This window comes from Pimephales promelas, chromosome 3 (assembly GCF_988280905.1).
Source record: "Pimephales promelas chromosome 3, fPimPro1.hap1.1, whole genome shotgun sequence".
In the NCBI taxonomy this organism is placed as follows: Eukaryota; Metazoa; Chordata; class Actinopteri; order Cypriniformes; family Leuciscidae; genus Pimephales; species Pimephales promelas.
In genome coordinates, this window is record NC_142771.1 from 32708915 (window position 1) to 32731682 (window position 22768).

At 37.1% G+C, this 22768-nt stretch overlaps 2 protein-coding genes across 3 annotated transcripts; both read right to left on the minus strand.

Moving 5' to 3' along the window:
• il21r.2 (interleukin 21 receptor, tandem duplicate 2) lies at positions 1–5227 on the minus strand. 2 transcript variants are annotated; one of them, XM_039687090.2, is made up of 9 exons: positions 4873–5227; positions 4546–4675; positions 4337–4457; positions 4066–4229; positions 3835–3986; positions 3508–3676; positions 2289–2382; positions 2090–2174; positions 1–1343 (listed from the first exon to the last, which is right to left on the minus strand). In XM_039687090.2, the coding sequence occupies exons 2-9, from the start codon at positions 4613–4615 to the stop codon at positions 840–842; spliced, it is 1359 nt and encodes a 452-aa protein (XP_039543024.2). In that variant the 5' UTR covers positions 4616–4675; positions 4873–5227; the 3' UTR covers positions 1–839. The 2 variants fall into 2 exon arrangements, with proteins under 2 accessions (XP_039543024.2, XP_039543027.2); XM_039687093.2 differs by lacking the exons at positions 4546–4675; positions 4873–5227 and having other exon boundaries at positions 4066–4112; positions 4201–4229; positions 4337–4428.
• A 6060-nt stretch (positions 5228–11287) lies between these two features.
• On the minus strand, positions 11288–19532 carry il21r.1 (interleukin 21 receptor, tandem duplicate 1). The gene is made up of 8 exons (XM_039687094.2): positions 19351–19532; positions 18898–19018; positions 18427–18535; positions 18106–18305; positions 16388–16533; positions 16051–16301; positions 14495–14588; positions 11288–12447 (listed from the first exon to the last, which is right to left on the minus strand). The coding sequence occupies exons 2-8, from the start codon at positions 18995–18997 to the stop codon at positions 11755–11757; spliced, it is 1593 nt and encodes a 530-aa protein (XP_039543028.2). The 5' UTR covers positions 18998–19018; positions 19351–19532; the 3' UTR covers positions 11288–11754.
• Positions 19533–22768: the final 3236 nt, after the last annotated feature.

The following is a 22768-nucleotide window of genomic DNA, read 5'->3' on the forward strand; positions in this document are numbered from 1 at the left end:
TCAAGATCCAAAGAATGTTATTTTTAATACACCAACCAAAATAAAGCGATTCCTAGGAGTTACACAACTTAAACAACAACTTAACGACTAACAGCCTACCATAGCCAGCACAGACTCAAACTGAGAGATTAAATACACAGCAGACAAAGGGCAAAACTAACTAGATCATTAATGAAACACACCTGAACTGAAACTAACACAATCAATTAGAAACCATAGAAATAAACAGGAAGAGAATGGAACTAATTTAACAGCCTGAGATTAACAAAGAAACTCAAAAATGAACAGAACAGATCAAAAAATGGGATAGATATACACATATACACACACACTCCTAATTCCCCCATGTTAAGTGTATAGGGTCATTGTTCTGCTGGAAAATTGAATTAATGATACAGATTCAGTTATAAGTCATACAAAAAAAAAATCACACTCTTTACATATTGTGATATATTTTTTTCAATAACCTTGAATTAGACTGAATTCATGTGTGCATTGCTAAATATCATCTATTCTTCTAGGTGAAATTGCTTTAAGTGTTAGTGTGCTTTTCCACATGAAATGCACAAAATGTATAAATATCACAAATAGAAATATATTCAGCACTAATGAAACAGAATCTGAAGAATCACATCACTGCACACAAAACCTCAAACCTCATTTGAGCTACTTTTACACCTCTTAGCATGGACAACTTAACATTATTTGAACTTGATAACATTATTTGAAAAGAGCTTGTTTTATAACATAAATTCTATACTTCAAAAAGTGAATAAATGCATTAAATGTCACTTCAGAATGACCACATGTCATAGTCTACTACAGATGTCTTCATGCATTTAATCCCTGAAGGAGTTTTCATCCAGCTCTATATCTCTGGCGATGGTGGGGACGGGGCTTATGGGAATGTCAGTGAGAGTGCAGTAGTCCTGTTTCGAATGCATAGGCGTTGGGTTAATGATAACTGGTGCTTCAGAGGCCTCAAAGTCCTCAAGGCTCTCAAGACTAAGAGCAGAGTCATTCAGAGACAGAACATCTCCACTCAGACACGCCACGCTGAGGGACTGCATGAAGTCGTCCACTTCATCTGGCAACACTTCACATAACAAAGACAATTCCTCACACGGGATACTCGTCTCACTGCACGTATCGGGCATTTGGCGTGGGGCCCAGACCTCAGCTGTGGGGCCCACATAGGGTTGATGGCACTGTGCTGCGGGATACATGCCCGTTTTCTCTACCTGATCCTGTAGTGTAGATATGACCTCGGAAATCTTGTCGACTGTTGAAAAGTCTTCTATAACGTGAATGTCTTGTAAAGGACTTTTTGCCAAAACCCAACACTTTGGGGGGGGGGGGGGGAAAGAGGATAATAAAAGAAGAAATATTAATCTGATATGAATATGAGGATATATCTTAAAAAAAATATATATATATATATATACATACATGTGTGTGTGCGTGCGTGTGTGTGTGTTCGTGTAAAAAATACAGTATAAATATATACATTCATTAAATTAATTGATATTATACTTAATATTGTAGGATAACATAAGTTTCTGAATGTTTTATACAAATTTTTTTCTTTCTTTTTTACATATATTTTTATGTTACTTTGCGTTTTTTGTGTACAGACAACATGGATCTCCATGAAAATGATTAAAAACTTTGTATTATTCTGCCAAACCAATAAATGGCAATGTAAAGAAACACTACACACCTTTAAACTGAACACGTAATATGCATGGGCTTGACATGTACATACTCTGTGTGTGTGTATATATATATATATATATATATATATATATATATATATATATATAATCACATACATACTTTTTAAAATATCTGTATCTAAAAATAAAAATATCTATCTCTATCTAAAATAAAATGCACTTAAAAAAATATTTATCTATACATGAATTCATATTATATTTCAGTGGTTCTCTGTGTTTTCCATATTTTTTTTTTAAGTGATAACTTTACATGCGATTTATTTTCTCACAAGCCCCTTGTTCTCATTTAATGTACCACCAACGGGTTCAAACCCTCACTTGGGAAACCCTGGTTTTGAAGTCTGAAATCTTACCTGAAAATTGCCCTGGTAATTTTGATAAAGAGGCTGGAAGTACGTTGCTGGTGTCGGCACCAATGAAATTTCTTTCATCTTGAATCTGCAATGAATAAATGTCACATTATATATCTTTCCTTTCTCACCTGTTGGTGTATTGGATCATTTTGCAGTAAATTTGTGGCAATAGCAGATGTACTGTATGATAAACAATTACCTTGCAGCAGGAAAAGATAGAAGCAGAATTAGAAGTCCCAGTATTAAAAATATTCCAATGGCAATCTTTCTGACTTGAATGGACTCATCTTGTACTAAAAAACAACAAATAAATAAAAAACAATAATAATATTAATAAAATTGAGGAAAAAAATCAAAATAAATTTGACCGATCCCAGTTTGTTTCATTTTAAAGGTGCAGTGAGCAATTTCTGAGAAACTGTTGATATTTGAAATAATCCCAAACAAACACACTGCTCCCTTCATTGCTCCGCCCCCAAATGTATGAAAACACAATGCAAGAGTGGATGTCTCTTTATCGTAGCTAAAGCAAAATAATGCTTCAATGACACTCAGAAATGACAACAGTATATTTTTGTTCTGTGAATCAGCAAAGCCAATGCTACCCAGAAACAACCCAACCACGTCCATTTTCAGTCCTTCCCACTTAGATCTCTCCAGCTCTCTTTTCTAATATTAACACGGGTCCTAAAGCTCTTGCTTGATCATAACCCTTCTTTTTACAGTGATTTACTCTGACCTTTTTTTCTTTTGTAATGTCTCTCAAACATTAGTCTTTTTTTAAGGCCACGTCCACTCGAAGCCAGAGCTTTCCGACGTTCTTCATATAGACCATTTCACAAGATGTAAACAACACTGGTCCAGAAGCACTTTCTGTTTCAGTTTGTAACTGTTTTCTTTATTTCACATGTAAAAAAAAATCTTAAAGATGTTTGTTTAACTTTTTGATTCAGTTTTAAATGTTCTGTTGGTTGTATTTTATCCCAGCTTTTATGTAGTGTTAAAAAAACTTTACATTTACATCTTGTGAAATGGTCTATATCGGTGTGATCGTAGATCGTACGCCTCAGCGATCAGCCAAGACTGATCACACTGATGTGATTGTACGTGCTAAAGGGTAAAAAAAAAAGGCTCAGGCTCCCAAAACGAAACGGCGATATGATACAATTTTTTGTACAAGGCCTAAATCTCCCTCTTGCTCACTCTCTCTCCCCTCCCCCATCATGAGTGGATACGCCCCCTACTGCTGATTGGCTACAAGTGTGTTGTGCTGCTCTGGCCAATCCACTTTCAACAGCATTTTTTTTTTTTTTTTTTTTAGAAATTGCTTACTGCACCTTTAATCTCTCAGCAAACATATAGATTTATATAAATCAAGTACATGAGAGTGTAAATATAGATATGATCATAGTATTCACCTCTGTATGGCGTATTCCACTTGACTGTGCTGCTCCAGTCGCTCCACGTTCCACTGTATTTGTGTGTCTTATGTATCGCATTCCTCACCATAGCAGTGTACATAGTTCCAGGATCAAGCTTCATTTCATCAATCTCAATCATCGCAGTGCTTGGATGAACAGTGAACTCCTTCAAAAAAAAAAAAAAGAAAAGTAATGTCAATGTGAAACCATTCATAGAAAACATTCATTTTCAAAGCATGTGGGTGAAACTGAGGATGTTCTTTGAGAACACACACTATGAATGGTGGACATTTACAGCTGAATCATCACTCTAATTAATCTTACGCTGTCATTTTCTGCATCTTTGTAGTACAGGAATTGGTACATGATGGGTAGAAACTTTTGGAACCTATGACCTTCGTATCCATTCTTCCAAAAGAAACGATACGTCCCATTTACATACTGTAACGTCAGATTAAATGGGGCGTTTGGCTTAACTGGGAAAAGAGAGAAGCTTTAAAGTACGTGAAATAAAAAAAAATAAAAAATTCTTTAGTTACATAAAGATTTACTCACTGTTTTTTGCTGGACGAAAATTATCATCCAACAGAGATGAATAATTACTGCCGTTTTCCAAATAATGAAGCGTCACATTATAAACATAATAATCAACCATTTTAACTACTGTGAAATTGCAGGTGTGATCTTCACCTGCTCTCTGGAGTGGGCATCTATACGTCCTGTGTGTGTTGGCAGAATCTGGCTTAGTACTTGTAATGCACACAAATTCAACTGAAAAATAGTGTATGAATTACTAAACAGATCATGGTAATGAATCACTGCTTACTCGTTCGGCCTTTTAAATTCCAACCAGTATGATGTGTTTCTAGTGGGTGTGACTGTTAGATTTAAAGAGCAGCTGATGTTTTCCCAGTAATCTGTCACACAGATGAGCCCCTTTGTCAGAGCTGAAACATGAAACAGAAAAATGGTCACATATTTTTGGAAATACTACATGTAAAATCCATTGTGACTATTTGAGAAGCCTTTTTTTACCCTGTGAACTGCCATTTATTTCCACTAAAAAAGCCAAGAAAATGCAGATCATTCCAGTGCGGTTCATCATTCTTGTAAAGGATTGTATGTACACACACTTCCACGTTTCAACACATAATCCAGCATGCAACTGAAAAGACCCCATTGAAAAGTTAGCCATAAATGAAACAATTAAACTGATAAAGAAACACTTTCAATGTAAGTCCATTAGGTATTGTTGATTTAATTAAAAGCCAAAACACAAATCATATGTCTCATACATTCCTGTACTTAGGCTTCAAATTTTAAAGAACACATGTTAGAACAGACACAATTATTTCAACTCACCAAATTTATTCTGAAGCATTGGAGACATATTACATAATAGCGTGAAAGTTGACATCTGTGGCAGTGAAGGGCATCAAGTTGGTTTTATACACGGAGAAGTTCCTGTTTATGTAGGAGGTCTGAACCTCAAAGTTATCTGAAATCTCTGATTAGTAGTTTAAGATGGCATCACAAGGTTCTCACACACACGTGGAACCACATGGTACATTTTCACATTAAGTTAAACTGTCCTGGTGAATACCTTCTTAAGAGGAAATACACTCTAAAAAAGTTGCAAGTACAATCAACGTGGATGTTTAAATCATTTCAACTTAAATTACATTAAACTGACTTGAAAACTGTGCTGATTCTTGCATTATGTTATAAAAAGGTTGAAAAATGCATGTTGTCATAACTTATGGATCATATCATTTTTTACAGTGTACAAAAATATAAAACAATGTAAGTAGACAAGTCTAAAGGGATATCTCTTTAAAATTAAAATTCTGTCATCATATACTCGCCCTCAAGTTGTTTCATACCTCTATGAATTTCTTTCTTCTGCTCAACACAAATGAAGACATTTTGAAGAATGTAAGCAAACAGTTAACTGGACGCACGCTCGGGTTGTTATTCACTTGAATGTTCACACACAAGTTAATATGCTTACATTAGCCGCTTTCCGACCGGAGGGACTTTTGCAGTTCCTAGAACCTATAACGTTCCTATAACCCTTGGGATTTTTTAGTTCCTCAGACCGTAGTTCCTATAACTCTTTCAGTACCGAGTCTAGAGCAAGGACTTTTTTTAGTTCCCTTTCCCTAGGTCTACGTTGATTGGTTTAACTTATAAGTCATGCCCACCGTCAACACGGACAGAACTTGTAGCGCGCTGTCTGCCATACGCGGTGTGTTTTTGCAAAAACAATACAACGAGGATTAAAGGTTCTCTAAGCGATCCTGGGTGTTGACGTTCGAATATTTTCAAACAAATCGGAGCTAGACCCTCCCTCCTCCACATCTCATCTCCTCCCCCTCCCTTCCGTGCTTCCTGAAATAATTGTGAACGTGCATTCTGGGAGTTGTTGTCTTTCATTCAAATAAGCCAAAAATACATTTCCTTTTCTCAATCTAGAAAGCTCCAAATTCAAAAATAATTTTACATTTCTTCTACTTAAATGACCCATTTTAAATTCACATTCATCTTTCCAGAGGTGAAGTATCCCTTTAAGGATAATGTGGAATTAAGGCCTGTGTGGCCCAACCTCAGTCTGGTTAGAACAACTTACTCATGCCTTTTAAGACCCAATGAGGTGATTCTTTTCCCTCCTGCTCTGGTTCCCATGATAGTGTCTGGCATTAGTCTGATGTCCATTCATCTTGCAACCTTAACATGATCTCTGATTTAATTAATAGCATCTCCTTTGCCCAATACAATGTGAATTCCTACTTGATCTAATTCCAGTGTTTTTTTTTTAGCTAATTTATCAGCAATTTCAATGACCTGGAATCCAACGGAAGTGAAAAACTAATCCAAGGCTTATACAATTTAAAAGAAGATGCTTCACCTCTAATACCAAATCTTCACATATTGCATTATCTGTTATACAACTTTGTAGTATTGCCGAAGAGTCAATACATATGACAGTTCTAAGAGGTTTAGTCTCTTCAACCCACCTAAGGGCAGTTATTATTGCAGTCATGTCTATTGAGTACACTAATGGAAAAGTCACTCACTCTATATCCATATCTTTTGTCAAATTCTGGAATATAAATACCAATACCACATTGACCTTTCTTTAGAACCATCTGTAAATATTTTCAGATATCCCTAATATGAAGTATTTATACAACTTAAACAGGCTACAGAATAACTTTGTTTGGTGAGAAGCTCACTTTATTTGCTAATAAATCAATGTTTACCTCTGGTTCTGGGAGCATGCCATGGAAGAACACAGCTTACAGCTAATTCTGGGCCATATTTCCATCCTTTCAATCCATAATGATTCACAAAACTGAATATTCCAATCAAACCCATTGGACTTTTTATAATATCCCCACCAATCACTAAGCACTGAAAGAGCTTGGTTGTTAAAACTCCCATTTTAACCCAACCCAATAAGTTAAAGACAATTTATCATACTTTAAATGAATAGTGGTTTCCTTAGATTCTACAAATAAAGAACTTGTAGGAGTTGTTTTAAAAGCACCAAGGGCAATCATCAAAGCCTTAAACGACATTCTTTCCATTTTCTCGAGGAATATCTGACATGCTGAGCTATACATTATACAATCATAGTCAATCGTTGATCTTATGTGGAGACATCTCCCCAATTACGTCCAGTGACCAATCTCATAAGGCTCTCAATGTGCTATTTCCATGTAAGATTGGCATCCAACTAGCCTGGGAAAACCCAGACAACTTCCGGCAATTTTAGATTTGCTCTGAAAGTTAGTCTGGCAAAGAGCTCGTTCAAGCCCATTTCCAATCCGTCGAAATCGAGGCACCAATCAGAAACGTTGGGGCGGGGTTTACACGATGACGACAGCGCTGGGATTTTGTAGCCTACATTACAAAGATCGATGCTGCCGTCGAACATCACTCGTTCGAATCAGCTATCGCGTCTGTTTTAGGCGTTTTGAACGTTTCCTTTTTGTTAAAACCGAGCAAAGAAACACTCTCGAATGTTTCTCCGCTGCTCTGCATACGTCATCTCCTTCATTTCTCTGATTGGTTTTAGGTCTATCCGCGACGTCTTTTTGTGACGCCCCTCTGGAAATGATTTGTCTATGACGCTTTGCCAGACCATAACTGAGAATGGGCTGGTTTTAATTAGGCTAACATCCAACCATATTCCTAGCTACTTAAATTTGTCACTTCTTTCAAGTTGCTGATTATACGGCATAATTTTCTTAAGTTTCAGGGACTTTCTTCCTAGTAAAATACACAACCTGTGATTTTGGAATGGAAAATGTAAAACCCCAAATCAACTCCCCACTTCACGTATATTAATGTTCTTTTGACCCTTATCATTAACATATGAAATGTTACATGATGGTATTATCTGCATATAATAGGCCTTCATTACTCTCTCCCAGTTGTTCATATATGTCATTTATCATTATGTTGAACAAGATAGGACTAATAACACTCCCCTGAAGAATTTCATTTTCCACCTGTCACATGAAGGAAGGTTCCCAACTGTATTCAGTTACCAATTACCCAAAGACAGACCCCTATTGGACACACACTTACATAAAGTTTAAATAATGACAACATGGCTCTTATACACAACATAATGTAACTTTGTAGTGAAAATAAAGTTTACTCACATTATGATACATAAGTAGGCTATATAAAGTTTACAGATGTTATAGCAAAGGAAGGACCTGAATGCATTTTGAATAGCCCTAAAATAATTGTTGTTGTATTTTTGTTTTATACTAAATTACAACATTAATAATATATACTATTTTCAGACACAAAATTGATTTTCCCATGTATGACTGACATTTATTGCAGTAACTTTAAAGATGAAAAGATACAAATATGAACTTTTATTTGTGGTTTCCTACTGTATGTCACTGTGCCTTTTTCATCTTCCAGTTTCAGATGTTGCAGAGTTACTAAAGTGCTCCACGCGCTGCGTGTCGGAAAAAAAAATAAGGCCACACATGTTGCTACAAGCTTCCGTCATATACAACTTGTTAAAGGGCTGGTTGATTATGATTTCACTTTTATAACTTTAGTTAGTGTGTAATGTTGCTGTTTGAGCATAAACACCATCTGCAAAGTTACAAAGCTCAAAGTTCAAAGCAAAGGGAGATATTTTCATTTAAAGAAATCGTTTTTCAAGGACTACAACAAATGGCTGGTAGGGACTACACAACAGTCCTCCCGGGTTAGTGACATCACTAAACCTAACATTTACATAAACCCTGCCCCCGGGAACACGCAGTCCATGTTGAGAAGAGGAAGAGCTGTTGCAGTCCAGCATATTTGTGAGTCAGCTCATCTTTTCACATGCAATAGAAAGTCATTCTGTGTGCATCTCACAACAGTTCTTATATGAGCGATTCATAGATTATCCTGACAAAATATGCTAATTGAAGACAGTTAACCCCACATTAGCAACATAAATTCATCAACTAACCATTCAGAGATGTCCTGTTGCATTTTACATGCCACTTCTTCTTAGTCTCTCCACCTTTAAACATAAAAGGCAGAACATTTTAGCGTGTGTCTGCGAGGTAATCGGAGCTGCACTCTTGAAGCTCCGCCCATTGTGTCGGGAGCTGCTGCTCATTTGCATTTAAAGGGCCAGACACAAAACGGTGTGTTTTTGCTAACCCTCAAAAATGTACAACTTTATCATGCTATATAAAAATATCTTTGGGGTATTTTGAGCTAAAACTGAGCTGAAAGGGGCATTTTACCACCCCTTTAAAACTTGGCTATATAACTTTTAAACTAAATTAATTGAGAAATAATAATGCTAAAGAACAAAAACTATAAAGATAACTAAGACAAAGATCCACACAAACCCACCACAATCTGCGTATTCAGTTTTGTCGTCGGCAGCTTTAAATGCTCGAGCTCTTTAAAGCAGGATGGATTCTGATTGGCTGTCAATGTTTGTACCCAAATCATGATTTAAACGATATCGTTTCTCTGTGCCGTTAGTGTTATTGCTGTGGTGTGGATTCTGGATTTGTTTTTTTTAGAACTACGTTATCCTTGTAGTTAACATGTGAAAGGGCCTGTGTCAAGTGACCATAAAGTTTGTTTTCAATTCTATTTGCAAATGAGATCACCTACAACCTACGAGTAGCCTAATACATTATAAGATCATGAAAATAAAGTGCATGAAATAATTTCATGAAAATCATGAGATATAGAGCATTAACTGAAAAATGAAACGCTCGCTAAAGCACTTGACCAGAAAAAACAAAACAGAAAACCGAGATACTGTATTCTGCTGAAATAATTATTTGTTCGAAAGATCTGATAAGTAGAAATACCCTATTATTATCAGGTGGCTGGCATTTTGTAGATCCGTCTGTGACTCATGCCTTATCTTGCTCTGTGCAGCAAAACACTGATAACTCCAACGTTGTGTGCAATGACTGAAGAACTGCACAGCTAATGTAATCCTCATGCAAAAAAAAGTGTATTTCTCAGTATTACCTCAATAGATAATCGGTAGGCCTATAACATTGGTCAGACCTCACTTCACATACTTCTGCTATACAAGCAAAATGTACTTCGTCTGATGCAGATCATGGTTTGTCATAAATCACCACAGTCCGTTGTCATTCACTTTTGGTGTTAGCATGTAAACATTAGCATGTAGCTAAATTCATGACTCTTCTTTGGTTCACATTTTAACACATTCCCCAAATATTAAGAATATTGGTTGTACAGGGCTTTTCAATGACCAATTCTTGAACTTTAACTTAAAAAGGGTTAGTTACCCCAAAAATGAAAATTCTGTCAGTAATTACTCGCCCTCGTGTTGTTCCAACCCAATAAAACTTAATGTTGAGCCACTGTAGTCACTTGGACTATTTTAACAATGTCTTTACTAACTTTTCTGGGCTGGCAGATGAATGTACCTATGTTCCAAAGATGAATGAAAGTCTTACAGGGTTGGAACAACATCAAGGTGAGAAATTACCGCAGAAACTAACCCTTAAATATTTGGTTACATCCTTGTCAGCTCAAAAAGCAAATGCAAATGAATGGTTTTTGGACACATCACCTGACATCCCAACTAACAGGTGATGTTCTCAGAACTTTAGCTAAAGTTTTATCAAAGTTCTCTCAAAGTTATGAACAAACGTTCTTCCAGTAAAATTAACAGAACGCTCACTCAAAGTTATCTTTAATAATGTTTAAAAAATGTCTTTAAAAAATATTATTAATATAGTTTTTCCCTGAAATGTTGTTGTTGGACGTTCATCAAATATTTTTTTGAAAATGTTCAGAGAACATTCAAACATTTAGATATTGTTTTAAGAATGATAAAATGGAACGTTTCCTCAACTTTTGATCCTTCAGAGAACTTAAAGGAATAATGTTTTCATAACTTAAGCAGTTATGTAAGCAAAACGTTCTTATAACGCATTTTTTGTAAGCTGGGATAGTAAATCACCCAGGCACCTTTGGCATGCTACAGACTATGATTTAGGACACACTAATTGTACTTTTGCATACAACATTCCCAGAGGAAGAGATATTAATTATAGAATAGACTTTTGTGACCAACAAAGAAAGTTGTAGTTGCCTTTTTATTTATTTAGTTTTACTCTGAGACTTTATTTCTTGTAATTGTAACTTTCATTTACTACTATTTTTTTTTAACTCTGAGCTGAAAAGGGATTTAGAACTGAAGTATAGGAGATAAAATATAGTTTTAAAGTGCAAACTGGGACAATTCAAAGAGAAAAATTAAACTAGTTTAGTGGAATAATTCATGGGATTTTGTTTAGTATCGTTGCCACAGAAGTTCTTGTGATGTCAATGTCACATTAAAAATGCCAAGCATTACAATATTTTACTGACAGATAAAAATAGAGCATGACAGAAAATGTACAATTAGAGTGATTGATAATGATTATTAGTTGCGCAAACTCTGATCTACATGATTGATAGTATGCCAGTCGAGATGCCTCCATGGATAATGTCCTGCAGCCTAATGTAAACCAATGTCCTGTGAGCGATCATACAACCGACTAACATTTAGTCTATTTTGTGAAGGTGAAACTGCTCAGTGCTCACATCAATACATCATGAGCAAATTCGATTCAATGTCTTCAGATATGTCATACAGATGCTTCCGCCATGTATTATTCAGTTGCGGTTGATTCACTTCAATGTAGTAATAGAAACTCCCATGAACAGCTACTTTCCAGTGCTGTGGGCATCAACTTGAACTGCTGTAAAAGCCACCCACTGTTTGACATAATTTGAATGAGACCCTCCCACGCCATCCAGTGAATCAGTCTCTGTCTGCTCATTCCCATCAAAAGCCGACGGACTTGAACAGTCTGACTCCAGAAATCCACTGTCTATGGTGTCTAAATCCAATCCCATTTGAGGGTAACCATCATCGGACTCCTCATTGGAATTGTAAGAGTCCAGCGAGTTCTGTTCAATGTTCTCCAGGTCGTGCTCTTGTAGATGCCAGTCATCACAGTCTAAACCCTGTAAACTCCCGCTGCCTTCAGGTAAAAGAGGCTGTCTGTCTGCGATCTCAGCCGCTCTCTGATTGGCGTCTTTGTCATCGAGGAAGTCCTCTAGGCTCCGTCTGTGACTGTCACTGGACCAGTCGGCCACGACGCCCTCCTGACCGGACACTGTGACGGTGTCCATCGATATGTGTCCGCCGGAGTGCGCGACGCTGTTGCTGTTGCCACCAAGGAAGTAAAGTTTCAATGAGTTTTGACCCGCCAGACCAAAGTCCCGCTCGCCGTTCCCACTGTTACTTGGCTCTTCTGAGCTGTCGTTCTGCTGGTTCTCACAAAGAACCTGCAAAGAGGTGCTCTTCTCTTGGAAATCGAAGTTATTGAACGTCAGGACTGGTCCGACCCACCTCTGAAAAAAAGTAGATATTTTTATTTATTTGGTCGTGATGACAATAAATGTGTTTTCGTTATTAATAAATACATAAATAATGTTACCCTGAGTGTTTCTGTGTTTTCTTGAGTGCAGTTATTTGTTAAAATATGTTGAAATAAGTAGAACAAACTTTTACAAAATGAAATATTACATGTATATTGAAATAAACAGTCACTTCCATAATCCTGCCAGATTACTAAATGATACACTTGTTGATCTTGTATTCGTCAATAGGTCAATGACAAATAAAACGTATAAAAACGTATATAAACGTATAAAAACAATTTTAAATAACACAAGACTTTGATTAGCAGAACTTCAACAATGCTTAAAGGGATACTCCACTTTTTTTTTTTTTTGGAAATAGGCTCATTTTACCACTCCCCCAGAGTTAAACAGTTGGATTTTACCGTTTTCTAATGTATTCAGACGATTTTCATATATTTATAAGAATATCAGTAACCAGACAGTTTCTGGTCTCATTGACTTCCATAGTATATATTTTTTTCCTACTATGGAAGTCAATGAGACCAGAAACTGTCCAGTTACTGATATTCTTCGAAAAATCAGAAAATCGGCTGAATACATTCGAAAACGGTAAAATCCAACTGTTTAAGTGGTAAAATGAGCCTATTTCCAAAAAAAGTGGAGTATCCCTTCTGAGAAATTATAAAAGATTATGCCAAATGATTATATGCAAGAATTTCATTATTTTAATCAGTTGTTTGTCTTCATTATGATATTAGGACATGCATAACTCCCTCACCCCCCTCAAACATTTTAACCACATTTTAATAACGAAATTAAAAACAATTTCATCTTAATGAGGTGCATTCAAGTCATTGTATTGATGATCTCTTGTAAAATGCATAAACTACAATTTGAAAGTTTGTGTAAAATAAGTCTCTTATTATGCTCAACATCAGGCATTTGATCAATAATGCAGTAACGATTTATGTGAAATAATATTACTGTTTAAAATAACTGTGATAAAGCTGAATTGTCAGCATCATTACATTAGTCTTCAGTATCGCATGATCCTTCAAACCCACTAAACGAACCCGATGAACCCGACACTGATCTTTATGTCAGAACAATTCCCGCTTGCAAATTATCTCATCACAATCATCATTTCCTGTACTTTAAAATGTGTCCATATAAAATTGAGGGACAAAAATCATTCATTAAAAGCGTTAAATGCTTTTAGACACAGTAGCCTATAAGTAAAACTGACTCGTGCAACTACAAAACAAAAGACATGACATTCAGGTATAAAATGATTATTTATCAATTATTGATTTTTCTAGAATTTTCTTTCTGAGTGGGCCTAATCTATTTTAGTAGGCTATTAAGTCACAGAGAGATCAAAACACACATCTCCTGTTCTCACTCAGTAGGCTGCTTTGTTAAATCTATCCTTCTAAACGTTTTAAAAACTTGCTAATGCAGCCTGTTACTGACCTCTACTGGAATATGTGTTCCTTTACAGTTCGGAAATAAAGATCACCACCACAAAGCTGCCACGATTTCCTCATTGACCTGCTATGGTTAAATAAAGCTGGAGCCTCGAGTCTTGCAAGTTCACAGGAAAAATCCTCAAGCTGTGACTATTAGAGTTACTGAGGTGCTCTGAGGGACAACAACAACAACATTTTTATTTGTGTTGTTCCGAGCTTATATTTTTCACGTCACATTAGCCTACCCAGTGGAATATTCACTGAATTCCCCTTTAGTTAAAAACAACTATTTATAACTACCCACCTTATCAGAGTTTGGGTTTGAACTCATAGTACTTTCCATTAGAGGGGAAAAATGCTACTTTCAGTTTTCAGGTTTAACGCAATCGCTAGCAAATGTTAAGTGAGCCCTCCTGTTCCTTTGAAGCCCCTACAGACTGACTCATTTGAGAAATGTCACATTCCCCCGTTGCGAGTGAGGTTAAGCAAGTCGCATGTGAGAAAGTCCCCTAATGCTACACGCACAGAGACTTCTGCTTATGCACAAGAGATTTAGAGTAACATACCTTAAAGTCTCCTTGATGTACATGGTAGAGCGGTTTGAAATAATCATGCGGGCTTGGGATGTGCTGCCATACGGTCGGCTTTTTGATGCCCCATCTGCACGTATGCAAAAAGACAAAGTGTTATACGACTGGGGTGCAGTTTGGTGGATGCATTTAAAACACGCTGTTATTTCTGGACGTGCTGAAAAACAAATGAAAACAGCAGTCATCATGGAAACTGTCGAGCTCTATGCACTTGCAGAGCTTGTCGCTCTGACTTCCTCCAGTTTTTTGACCTACATGAAAATAGACTGTCTGCACAAACATATCTGCTGCTGTTGTGGTTTTTGTGAACGTAGGAGGTGAGAAGGGACTATTCATATACGGTAAGTGGCGTCATATCGATTACTGGAAGACTCATTTAGAGGAGGCGCTATCGAAATTTAAGATCACACTTGTCGGTAGACTTTTTATTAAGTCCGTCACTATGTGGGATATCAGGCAAACTTCTCGGTACATAATCTTTCAGATTTTTAAGAAGGAGTGAACTGATCTAGATGGTTTGAAAGGTTAATAGAAGCCTCAATGGCATATGACTAACTAATAATAAAGACACTCATGTGACTCATAAATGAAGAAACAGTCATAATGAGAGAGGTTCACTTCTCCATATCCCAAAAGTGACTTCTGTTTGAGCTTGTACAATTCCCTAAAGTCTTAAAAATGTACCTTAATGGCCTCCATGAGGAGCTAGACTTTGAACTTTAGCTTTGGCAAGTAAACAGTTAGTACTGAGAATTCAGACGAATATTCAGAAGAATATCAGTAACCAGACAGTTTCTGGTCTCATTGACTTCCATAGTAGGAAAACATATACTATGGAAGTCAATGAGACCAGAGAATGTCTGGTTACTGATATTCTTCTAAATATCAGAAAATCATCTGAATACATTCGAAAACGGTAAAACTCAACTGTTCAACTCTGGCGTAGTGGTAAGATGAGCCTATTTTCAAAAAAAGTGGAGAATCCCTTTAAGCTTTGTTTGTGAAACTGGCACTTATGTTCCAGTTCAGATCTGCAAATTGCATTTTTTGGAAATAGGCTCATCTTACCACTACGCCAGAGTTAAACAGTTGAGTTTTACCGTTTCCGAATGTATTCAGACGATTTTCTGATATTTAGAAGAATATCAGTAACCAGACAGTTTCTGGTCTCATTGACTTCCATAGTATATGTTTTCCTACTATGGACCAGAAACTGTTTGGTTACTGATATTCTTCTAAATATCAGAAAATCGGCTGAATGGATTCGAAAACGGTAAAACTCAACTGTGTAACTCTGGCGTAGTGGTAAGATGAGCCTATTTCCAAAAAAGTGGAGTATCCCTTTAACCCAATCATATTTTAAGCCTGAACATGTTGTGAAATACACCAGTGCCATTGTTTTGTCTCAAGATGCACACCATCCCCCTAAAAGAACGTTTATAAAAAGCTACTTAAATGCCCTAATTTTGCTGGCTAAGTCTAAGCCCAGTTTGTGAAACCGAGCCAAGATGAAATACTGACAGTATACTCACAGTTTCCCACTGTACACCAGCAGAACCACCGCCATGACAGGAAGTGCCAGCAGCAGGAAATAGTACTGATCTGTCTCTGAAGAGTCTGATGTCCATTCAACACTGTTGCTCCATTCACTCCACATGGATCTAAACCACTCCGGATACACAGCGACCCGAATGTCTGCCACATATTGCCTCCCTGGCACGAGTTTTTCACTGATGATAACCATAGACTGTCGGTTCTGCTGCATAGTGTAAATTTGCCCCTTCTGTGGAACAATCAGCATATTCAAAAGAAAGTGTGCAAAATATGGCTCATTTTCCCTCCATATGGACAGACAAATTGATTTTTTACCTCATCCGGGTCACTTTTAGTTCGTAATCGTACTCCGTAGTATAATCTTTTATACAGATCGGATTCTTCATAAGCCACATCCCAAGTGAGGTTGAAACCCCCATCAATTTTTGCAATGCTTAGGTTGAAAGGTTGCATTAGCTTGACTATAAAAAAGAAAAGAAAACAAATGTTAGTGAATAATGTATAGAAGTAAACAAGGCCGATGATTTACAGTGGAGCCCAAAAAGTCGGAGATCACATTAAAAATCTGGTAATAAAATCCAATTCCAACCAAAATGTTTAGGGGATTTTTGAGTTATAATGTAAAATTAAGTAGCGATATTTAAGATTCTGCACAATGTCTATTTCCCTAATCAGTGATGTACTTTTGACGATGATCATGTGACTCTGTACAGCCAGTCAGGTGTTCTTCTCCCACTGAAGCTCAAGATGCTCTTTGGATCATCTTGAATCATGCTGGAGAACATGATCATTAGGTTTGACACAAACTTTAAAGGGGTCGTTGGGTGCAAAATTCACGTTTATATGGTGTTTGCATATAAATTTGTCTTTGCAGTGTGTGGACACAACCACCATACAATGAAAAATACAATCACTCCTATTTATTAATCCTCAGAAAGTCTAAACAGTCTCAACAATCAAGCCGTTTGAGTCTACTTCATAAGTACACTTCAGACAGCTCCGATTGTGACGTCAGCGCATACACTCTAAAAAATGCTGGGTTGTTTTAACCCAATTTTGGGTCAAATATGGACAAACCCGAAATGTTGGGTTAAAAATGTAATGTAAAAATTTAACCCAACGGCTGGGTTAGTCCATATTTGACCCAAAGTTGGGTTAAAACAACCCAGCATTTTTTAGAGTGTATTGAGGTTAATTTACCCAGCCACAAAAAACTCTATAATATATGAATTATTATTAAAAAAAAAAAAAAATTAAACAACTCAAAGAATGCTGCATTAAACAATTTCCTAAGGAAAAAAAAATAATACAAATAAATCAACCCAATAGTGGATTAAGTGATCAAGGGCACGTTCCGATTCAGCCTATTGCAAAGGTTCCACCAGTAGTGGGCACTTATGCAACATAAGCTATGACGTCCATCTGAGTGAATGAGAGAGAGAGGGAAGTTAGCGAATAGCGAGTGAAGGGCATGACAATTTTGGACTTTAATGTCTTTTGCCGACACGCCCCATTGAAGAGAGGGGTGGGGTGGGCAGTTGCTCATTATCATTTAAAGAGACATGCACCGAAACTGGTCGCTGTAAACAGAGCCGTCTTTTTTTTTTTTTTTTGAGGAGGTAAAAGGATGTTGTTTTACACAACCACCGATAAATATTTTAACCAAAGGATGTTACAAACTTTACATGAAGACCCTAAAGAAGCATACCAACTTTTAAGCAAACGACCCCTTTAAAGCAAAAGAAGACAAACCAAAAACTGCAAGACTGTGAAAATCCTCATACACTCTTAAAAAATAAAAGCCCCAACAGGGTTTTTTTGCAGTGGCACAGAAGAACCATTTTAGTGCAGAAGTTTTTTTTGCACAGAAGAACCATTTTAGGTTCCCCAAACAACTTGTTTGAAAAACATTTTTTATAAAGTAAAGAGCGTGTTTTGATTACAACGCACTTTTTGTAGTGATCTCAGATTTGGATTTCACTGTAAATGACGCTTATTTTTACACTGCTGCTGAAGTGGACAGAGGAACTTACTAGATTTATATAAAACAAAATGTTCAGAGTAACGCCCTGTCGGGGTCTCCATATTTCCTTGTTTGGCCATTTGTGTTACTATGATAGAGCAGTTGGTATCATAGGAGGATAATACGTCGTCCGGATCCTCTGGTTCCATTATACACCAGGACTGTGGTGATTTGATTCTGCAGGTGCCATGTACAGAAGAAAATTCATCCCTGCGAGACATGAAATGTGCTAATTAAACAATATGTTGACCAATGGTAATAGCAGAGACCAGACAATGATTCAGTAGATTCGCATTCTCAAAAGTAAGAACACAATGTGCTACATCAGTACCTGCAATTTGCCACAATATCACACGAAGCCGTTTCTGCCGAGTCAGAGTTAGAGCAGTTCAGCTTGGAGATGAAGTCTGTGGTGCAGGTCACACTGCACACGGCGTCATCTGCAAAGAGTGATGTGAGAGGAAATGTGGTCAAAAGAGCTCAGAAACGGTACAGCTTTTCTTCTCAAAGCGACACCTGCTTAGGTCAAAGAACACAAGGCAAATCAGACTGTTGCTGTTACATCCTTCCGAGGATGTTTACACTTATTTTACAAGATGATACGGATGACTTTCACTGTACAAAATTCTATGTATATGATCAATATGTTGTGACAACATTTGTTTTTACATTGTTTTAACTCATCAAAATAAGTTCGACCTTTTTTAAGGCAGTTTAATGTAACTTAAGTTGAAATGACTTAAACATCCAAGTTGATTGTACTTAATTTAAACAGGAATGGTTGCAATAAATGCAAACTTACTGCATGCAATAAGTCCACAAACAAGCAAGAATATGGCTTGCCATAGAGCCATTGTGGAGAAACAACGGCATGAACTGTGGTCAGCCCTGCTCAAATGCATTGTAGGGAGCCCACATGCAAACTGCAAAGAAAGCAAACATGTCATTTGAATACATTACGGGATTTATATCGGTGATGTATAACCACATTTTATATTGTACAGTTAATATAAATAAAAATATAAAACGTTATAACAACAACAAACTTAAGAAAATAAAAAAAAGTAATTAATAATACATAATTACATATGTATACATATAAAATATAGAAAAGCATCACAAACATTTAGGTGTTCATCATCATATTGTTTAGTCTATAATCAACGGTGTTTAAGAAAAATAGATGATTGAGGTAGGGGGAAAATACAAGCAAAAGTGACTTTAAAAGAAGAAGTAGAGAAATTCTAAAACTTACCTTGATAATATTCCCATTGAACCGATTTACAAAAATATCAAATGTAGCTGAAAATATAAAAATCTGCAGTTTTCAAGCAAACGCCATTGCATTACTCCACCTGGCATTTACGCTATGGCAATCTTCTACTGATCTAAATGCACAGTCAGAGTGCTTGTGATGAAAGTAGGACATGAAGGATGTGGTTGTGGTTAAAACAAGATCCCATTTGCAGATGTTCCGCCCCTGTCGTTACGTCACTACTCGGTCTGTACTGGAAACATGATCTTTACTGCGCATGTGCAAGAATGTGTCTCCTTACTGTCTGATGTCAAACCCATCATATTATATTATATCATATATCCACCTTATTCCTGACGACCTTACTGCGTTTTGAATTATGGGTGACACTTCCGGTTTGGGTAACTTTCAAAAACAAAAAAACATTCAAAAAGGCTAAAATTAATCATTTCAAATCATAAGGTTGCCCTACAAATAAATCTGAGCCCTCAGTTTAACTAAATGAGCTGTCAATTTCCCTTCATGGTTTATTTTCAAACATCATGAGAATAACGTTACACTTTTAACGTATTTTAACGTGACATGTTATAATAAGAATATCTATGGCAAGAGCTCTTTTCAGTCGCTGCTTTCTTTTCCTGATGATTTTATTTTTTCCTTTCCAATCCGCTGTAAAAGTATGAAAAAGGACAACATATACGTCACATTTGTGGTCTGTTCTCCCGGATTTAATTCACGATATTCCGTTAATAATTCATTTGAATGCACAAAGAATCTCTCGTGATTCTCCTCAAATCCTCATGTCCCTTTCCAGGTTTGTTTTCACAGTAAATGCAATTTAAAATCTGTCAAACTGACGGAAATCACTTTGATATAGTCACGTAATGCTGAAGTTACTGAAAATATTTGATTAATATAGATATTTGCCTACTACAGTGATATTTCACCAAAGACTTGCGCTTATGGGGCTTTTTTGGGTCTGTTGTACCTGTACCTGTATATAAGGTACAGGTATACCTGTTGATTCTTTTAAAATTAAACATTTTATTTTAATGTTCGATGGTTGAAGGGTGGGTCGATTAATTTCATCTCATCGTGACACTTTTTTTTTAACATATTGCGTTCGTAGAGCGAGCCTTTCACTGTTTACAGCTTAACGGAAGTTATGCCCATAATTCGCGCAAAGCGTCATGGGGCGTAGGAATAAGGTGGATAGATAGACACCCTATTGACCGCTACTGCCTATTGGCATGGACCAGAGTCATAGAGTTGTGACACTCCCATAGGCCGCCATAGGAACTTTGGAATGCGGAAGTAACGCGTGTCGTGGAGCAGTATAGACAGTAAAAGAAACGGACAGAGCGACCCGCTGATTTCAACGGAGAAGACTGAAGCCCGATTATTGCACTTCCTGTCTGAGGTCTCAAACTGAGCGTGACGACAGTCTGACAGTTGTACATCTTCTAGTAGCTGTGCCAAGACAAATCTAAATCACCTAATTCCAAAAAAACGTTGAAATACTTTGTCCCGTATGCTTTTATGGACTCTCCATTTATGGACTTCAGCCTTGACTTTGTGCCTTCATGTCCCCCCGATTGCCTCATGGACAGTGAAAGATTGACCGCGAGCTTCTCCTCCTGTCTATTCGGTAATGTCTCTAATGTGCGACAGAAAGTCCCGTGGTTATGACGCAATATTTAGCCTATTTTTACAAAAACGGCTTCTACGGGGCCGTAACTTAAGATACAAAGTAATGGAGCATTTTATACATTGTCGTGTTTCTTTAGAAATAAATAATGGACAAATTAAGTCTTTGGACGCCTCAGATGTAAAGTTATTCGCTGTCAAAGTGACGCCAAAATGAATGGGAGTCAATGGGATGCTATAGCAGGTGAAGTTCTGCTACAATGGCAGCTCCCGCGAGGCTTCAACTTCCGGCTGATGGATTACCCCCTTGGGAGCAGCCAATAGTTCCAACAACTGATAGTTCCAGCATTGAACCCCATTCATTTTCAGTGCTTCCGAAGCGCGCTCGCTGGTAAATTAATGAAATTACTGTATTTCTTTTACTTTTACACACATTAGCCGACCTCTCGTGAATCTAGTCCAGTGGCGTAGCGTCTGGGCATGCATGGTATGCACGTGCATATGGGCCCGGCAGACTGATCTCATGAAGTAGCGTGTGTATGACACGCCAATTCGTATTTCCATTTTTGCCGTGCTATCAAGACGCAAAATCGCTTTACAGCGTGTTTATGAACGCCGTTGACTTAACGTTACATTACTGTATATATAAATATATGACTTACCTCAACCCCGTCCCTAAACCTAACCGTCACTGGGGTTAATGACTGTTTCCTTACCATTCTAGGAAAAAAAATATCGCTCCCCAGATGTAGCTCTACATTTTGCTTCGGTTCGCGCGGACATTTGACGGCGTGTACAGACACGCGGAATCACTCGGACGTTAATGGCATAGACATACACGCATACACGCGGATAGCTCAAAATGCGTAGAGATAACGCGCCACTTGACTCGAAAGTGGCTTGTATGTTTACGTAAAAGTCATGATGTCATGTTCGGCCCGGGCCGATAGGGGGCCCGCCCATGGGGAATTTTTTTTATTAAAACCAGGTAATTAATTTGGGGGTTTGCCGGAAAGAAGCGATCAACGTCATTTTCGCGCAAAGAAAGCAACATAGTAAACAACAATGGATGACAGCAGATCTTGTTCTTGCTTCTCGGCTTGTTTGTCACAAGAAACAAGCGCTGGAATAAGGCGTTTCTCAATACCAAGTAGCCTACGCAAAGTCCGACTCAGGAGAATGATCCAGAGGACGCGAGTCCAGTAATTCTGCCAATGGAAAAGCGTGTTCTTGAATGCACTCAGCTCGCTCTGCTACTCCGGTTATCACTATATGAACATTTTAGGCAACAATAAAACGAAATATGTTATAAAACACCACTCTGCTTCTTTTCGATTTCGTTTAAATCCATTTTAAAACATTATAAGCACACAAATGTGGTTCAGGCAACGCATAGCCTATTGATTATATTCACTGCATGTACGGTAACACTATATATTTATAACAAAACTAAATATAAAACACAACCCTGCCTCTTTTCGTTTAAATTTAAAAATATTGAACACATGCCAGGCAATATGTATTGCATTTTGCATTGGTAAGTTACAAATGTTGCAATAAACAACATTACAGATGAGATTGTAATAAAATAAAAAATGACAAAACTAACTCTTTTTGTTGAATTCCAGTTTTATCAATAATAGCCATTATAAAAGTATAAGTAAACGGTACAAAAAGCTATACAGCTTTAATAACATAAAGCAAACAATTCAGTCAAATATACAAATTCAGCGCTCAAATATATGAAACTTCACTTAGCCTTCTCCCCAAC

Excerpts from the sequence above, each read along its gene's own strand:
- il21r.2 (XM_039687090.2), bottom strand. The coding sequence starts at position 4,615 with ATGATGAACCGCACTGGAATGATCTGCATTTTCTTGGCTTTTTTAGTG. Across the intron at positions 4,458-4,545 it reads AATAAATGGCAGTTCACAGG|CTCTGACAAAGGGGCTCATC; the intron begins GTAAAAAAAGGC and ends TTCATGTTTCAG. Across the intron at positions 4,230-4,336 it reads GAATTTAAAAGGCCGAACGA|GACGTATAGATGCCCACTCC; the intron begins GTAAGCAGTGAT and ends CAACACACACAG.
- il21r.1 (XM_039687094.2), bottom strand. The coding sequence starts at position 18,997 with ATGCATTTGAGCAGGGCTGACCACAGTTCATGCCGTTGTTTCTCCACA. Across the intron at positions 18,536-18,897 it reads TTGTGGACTTATTGCATGCA|ATGACGCCGTGTGCAGTGTG; the intron begins GTAAGTTTGCAT and ends CACTCTTTGCAG. Across the intron at positions 18,306-18,426 it reads GATATTGTGGCAAATTGCAG|GGATGAATTTTCTTCTGTAC; the intron begins GTACTGATGTAG and ends CATGTCTCGCAG.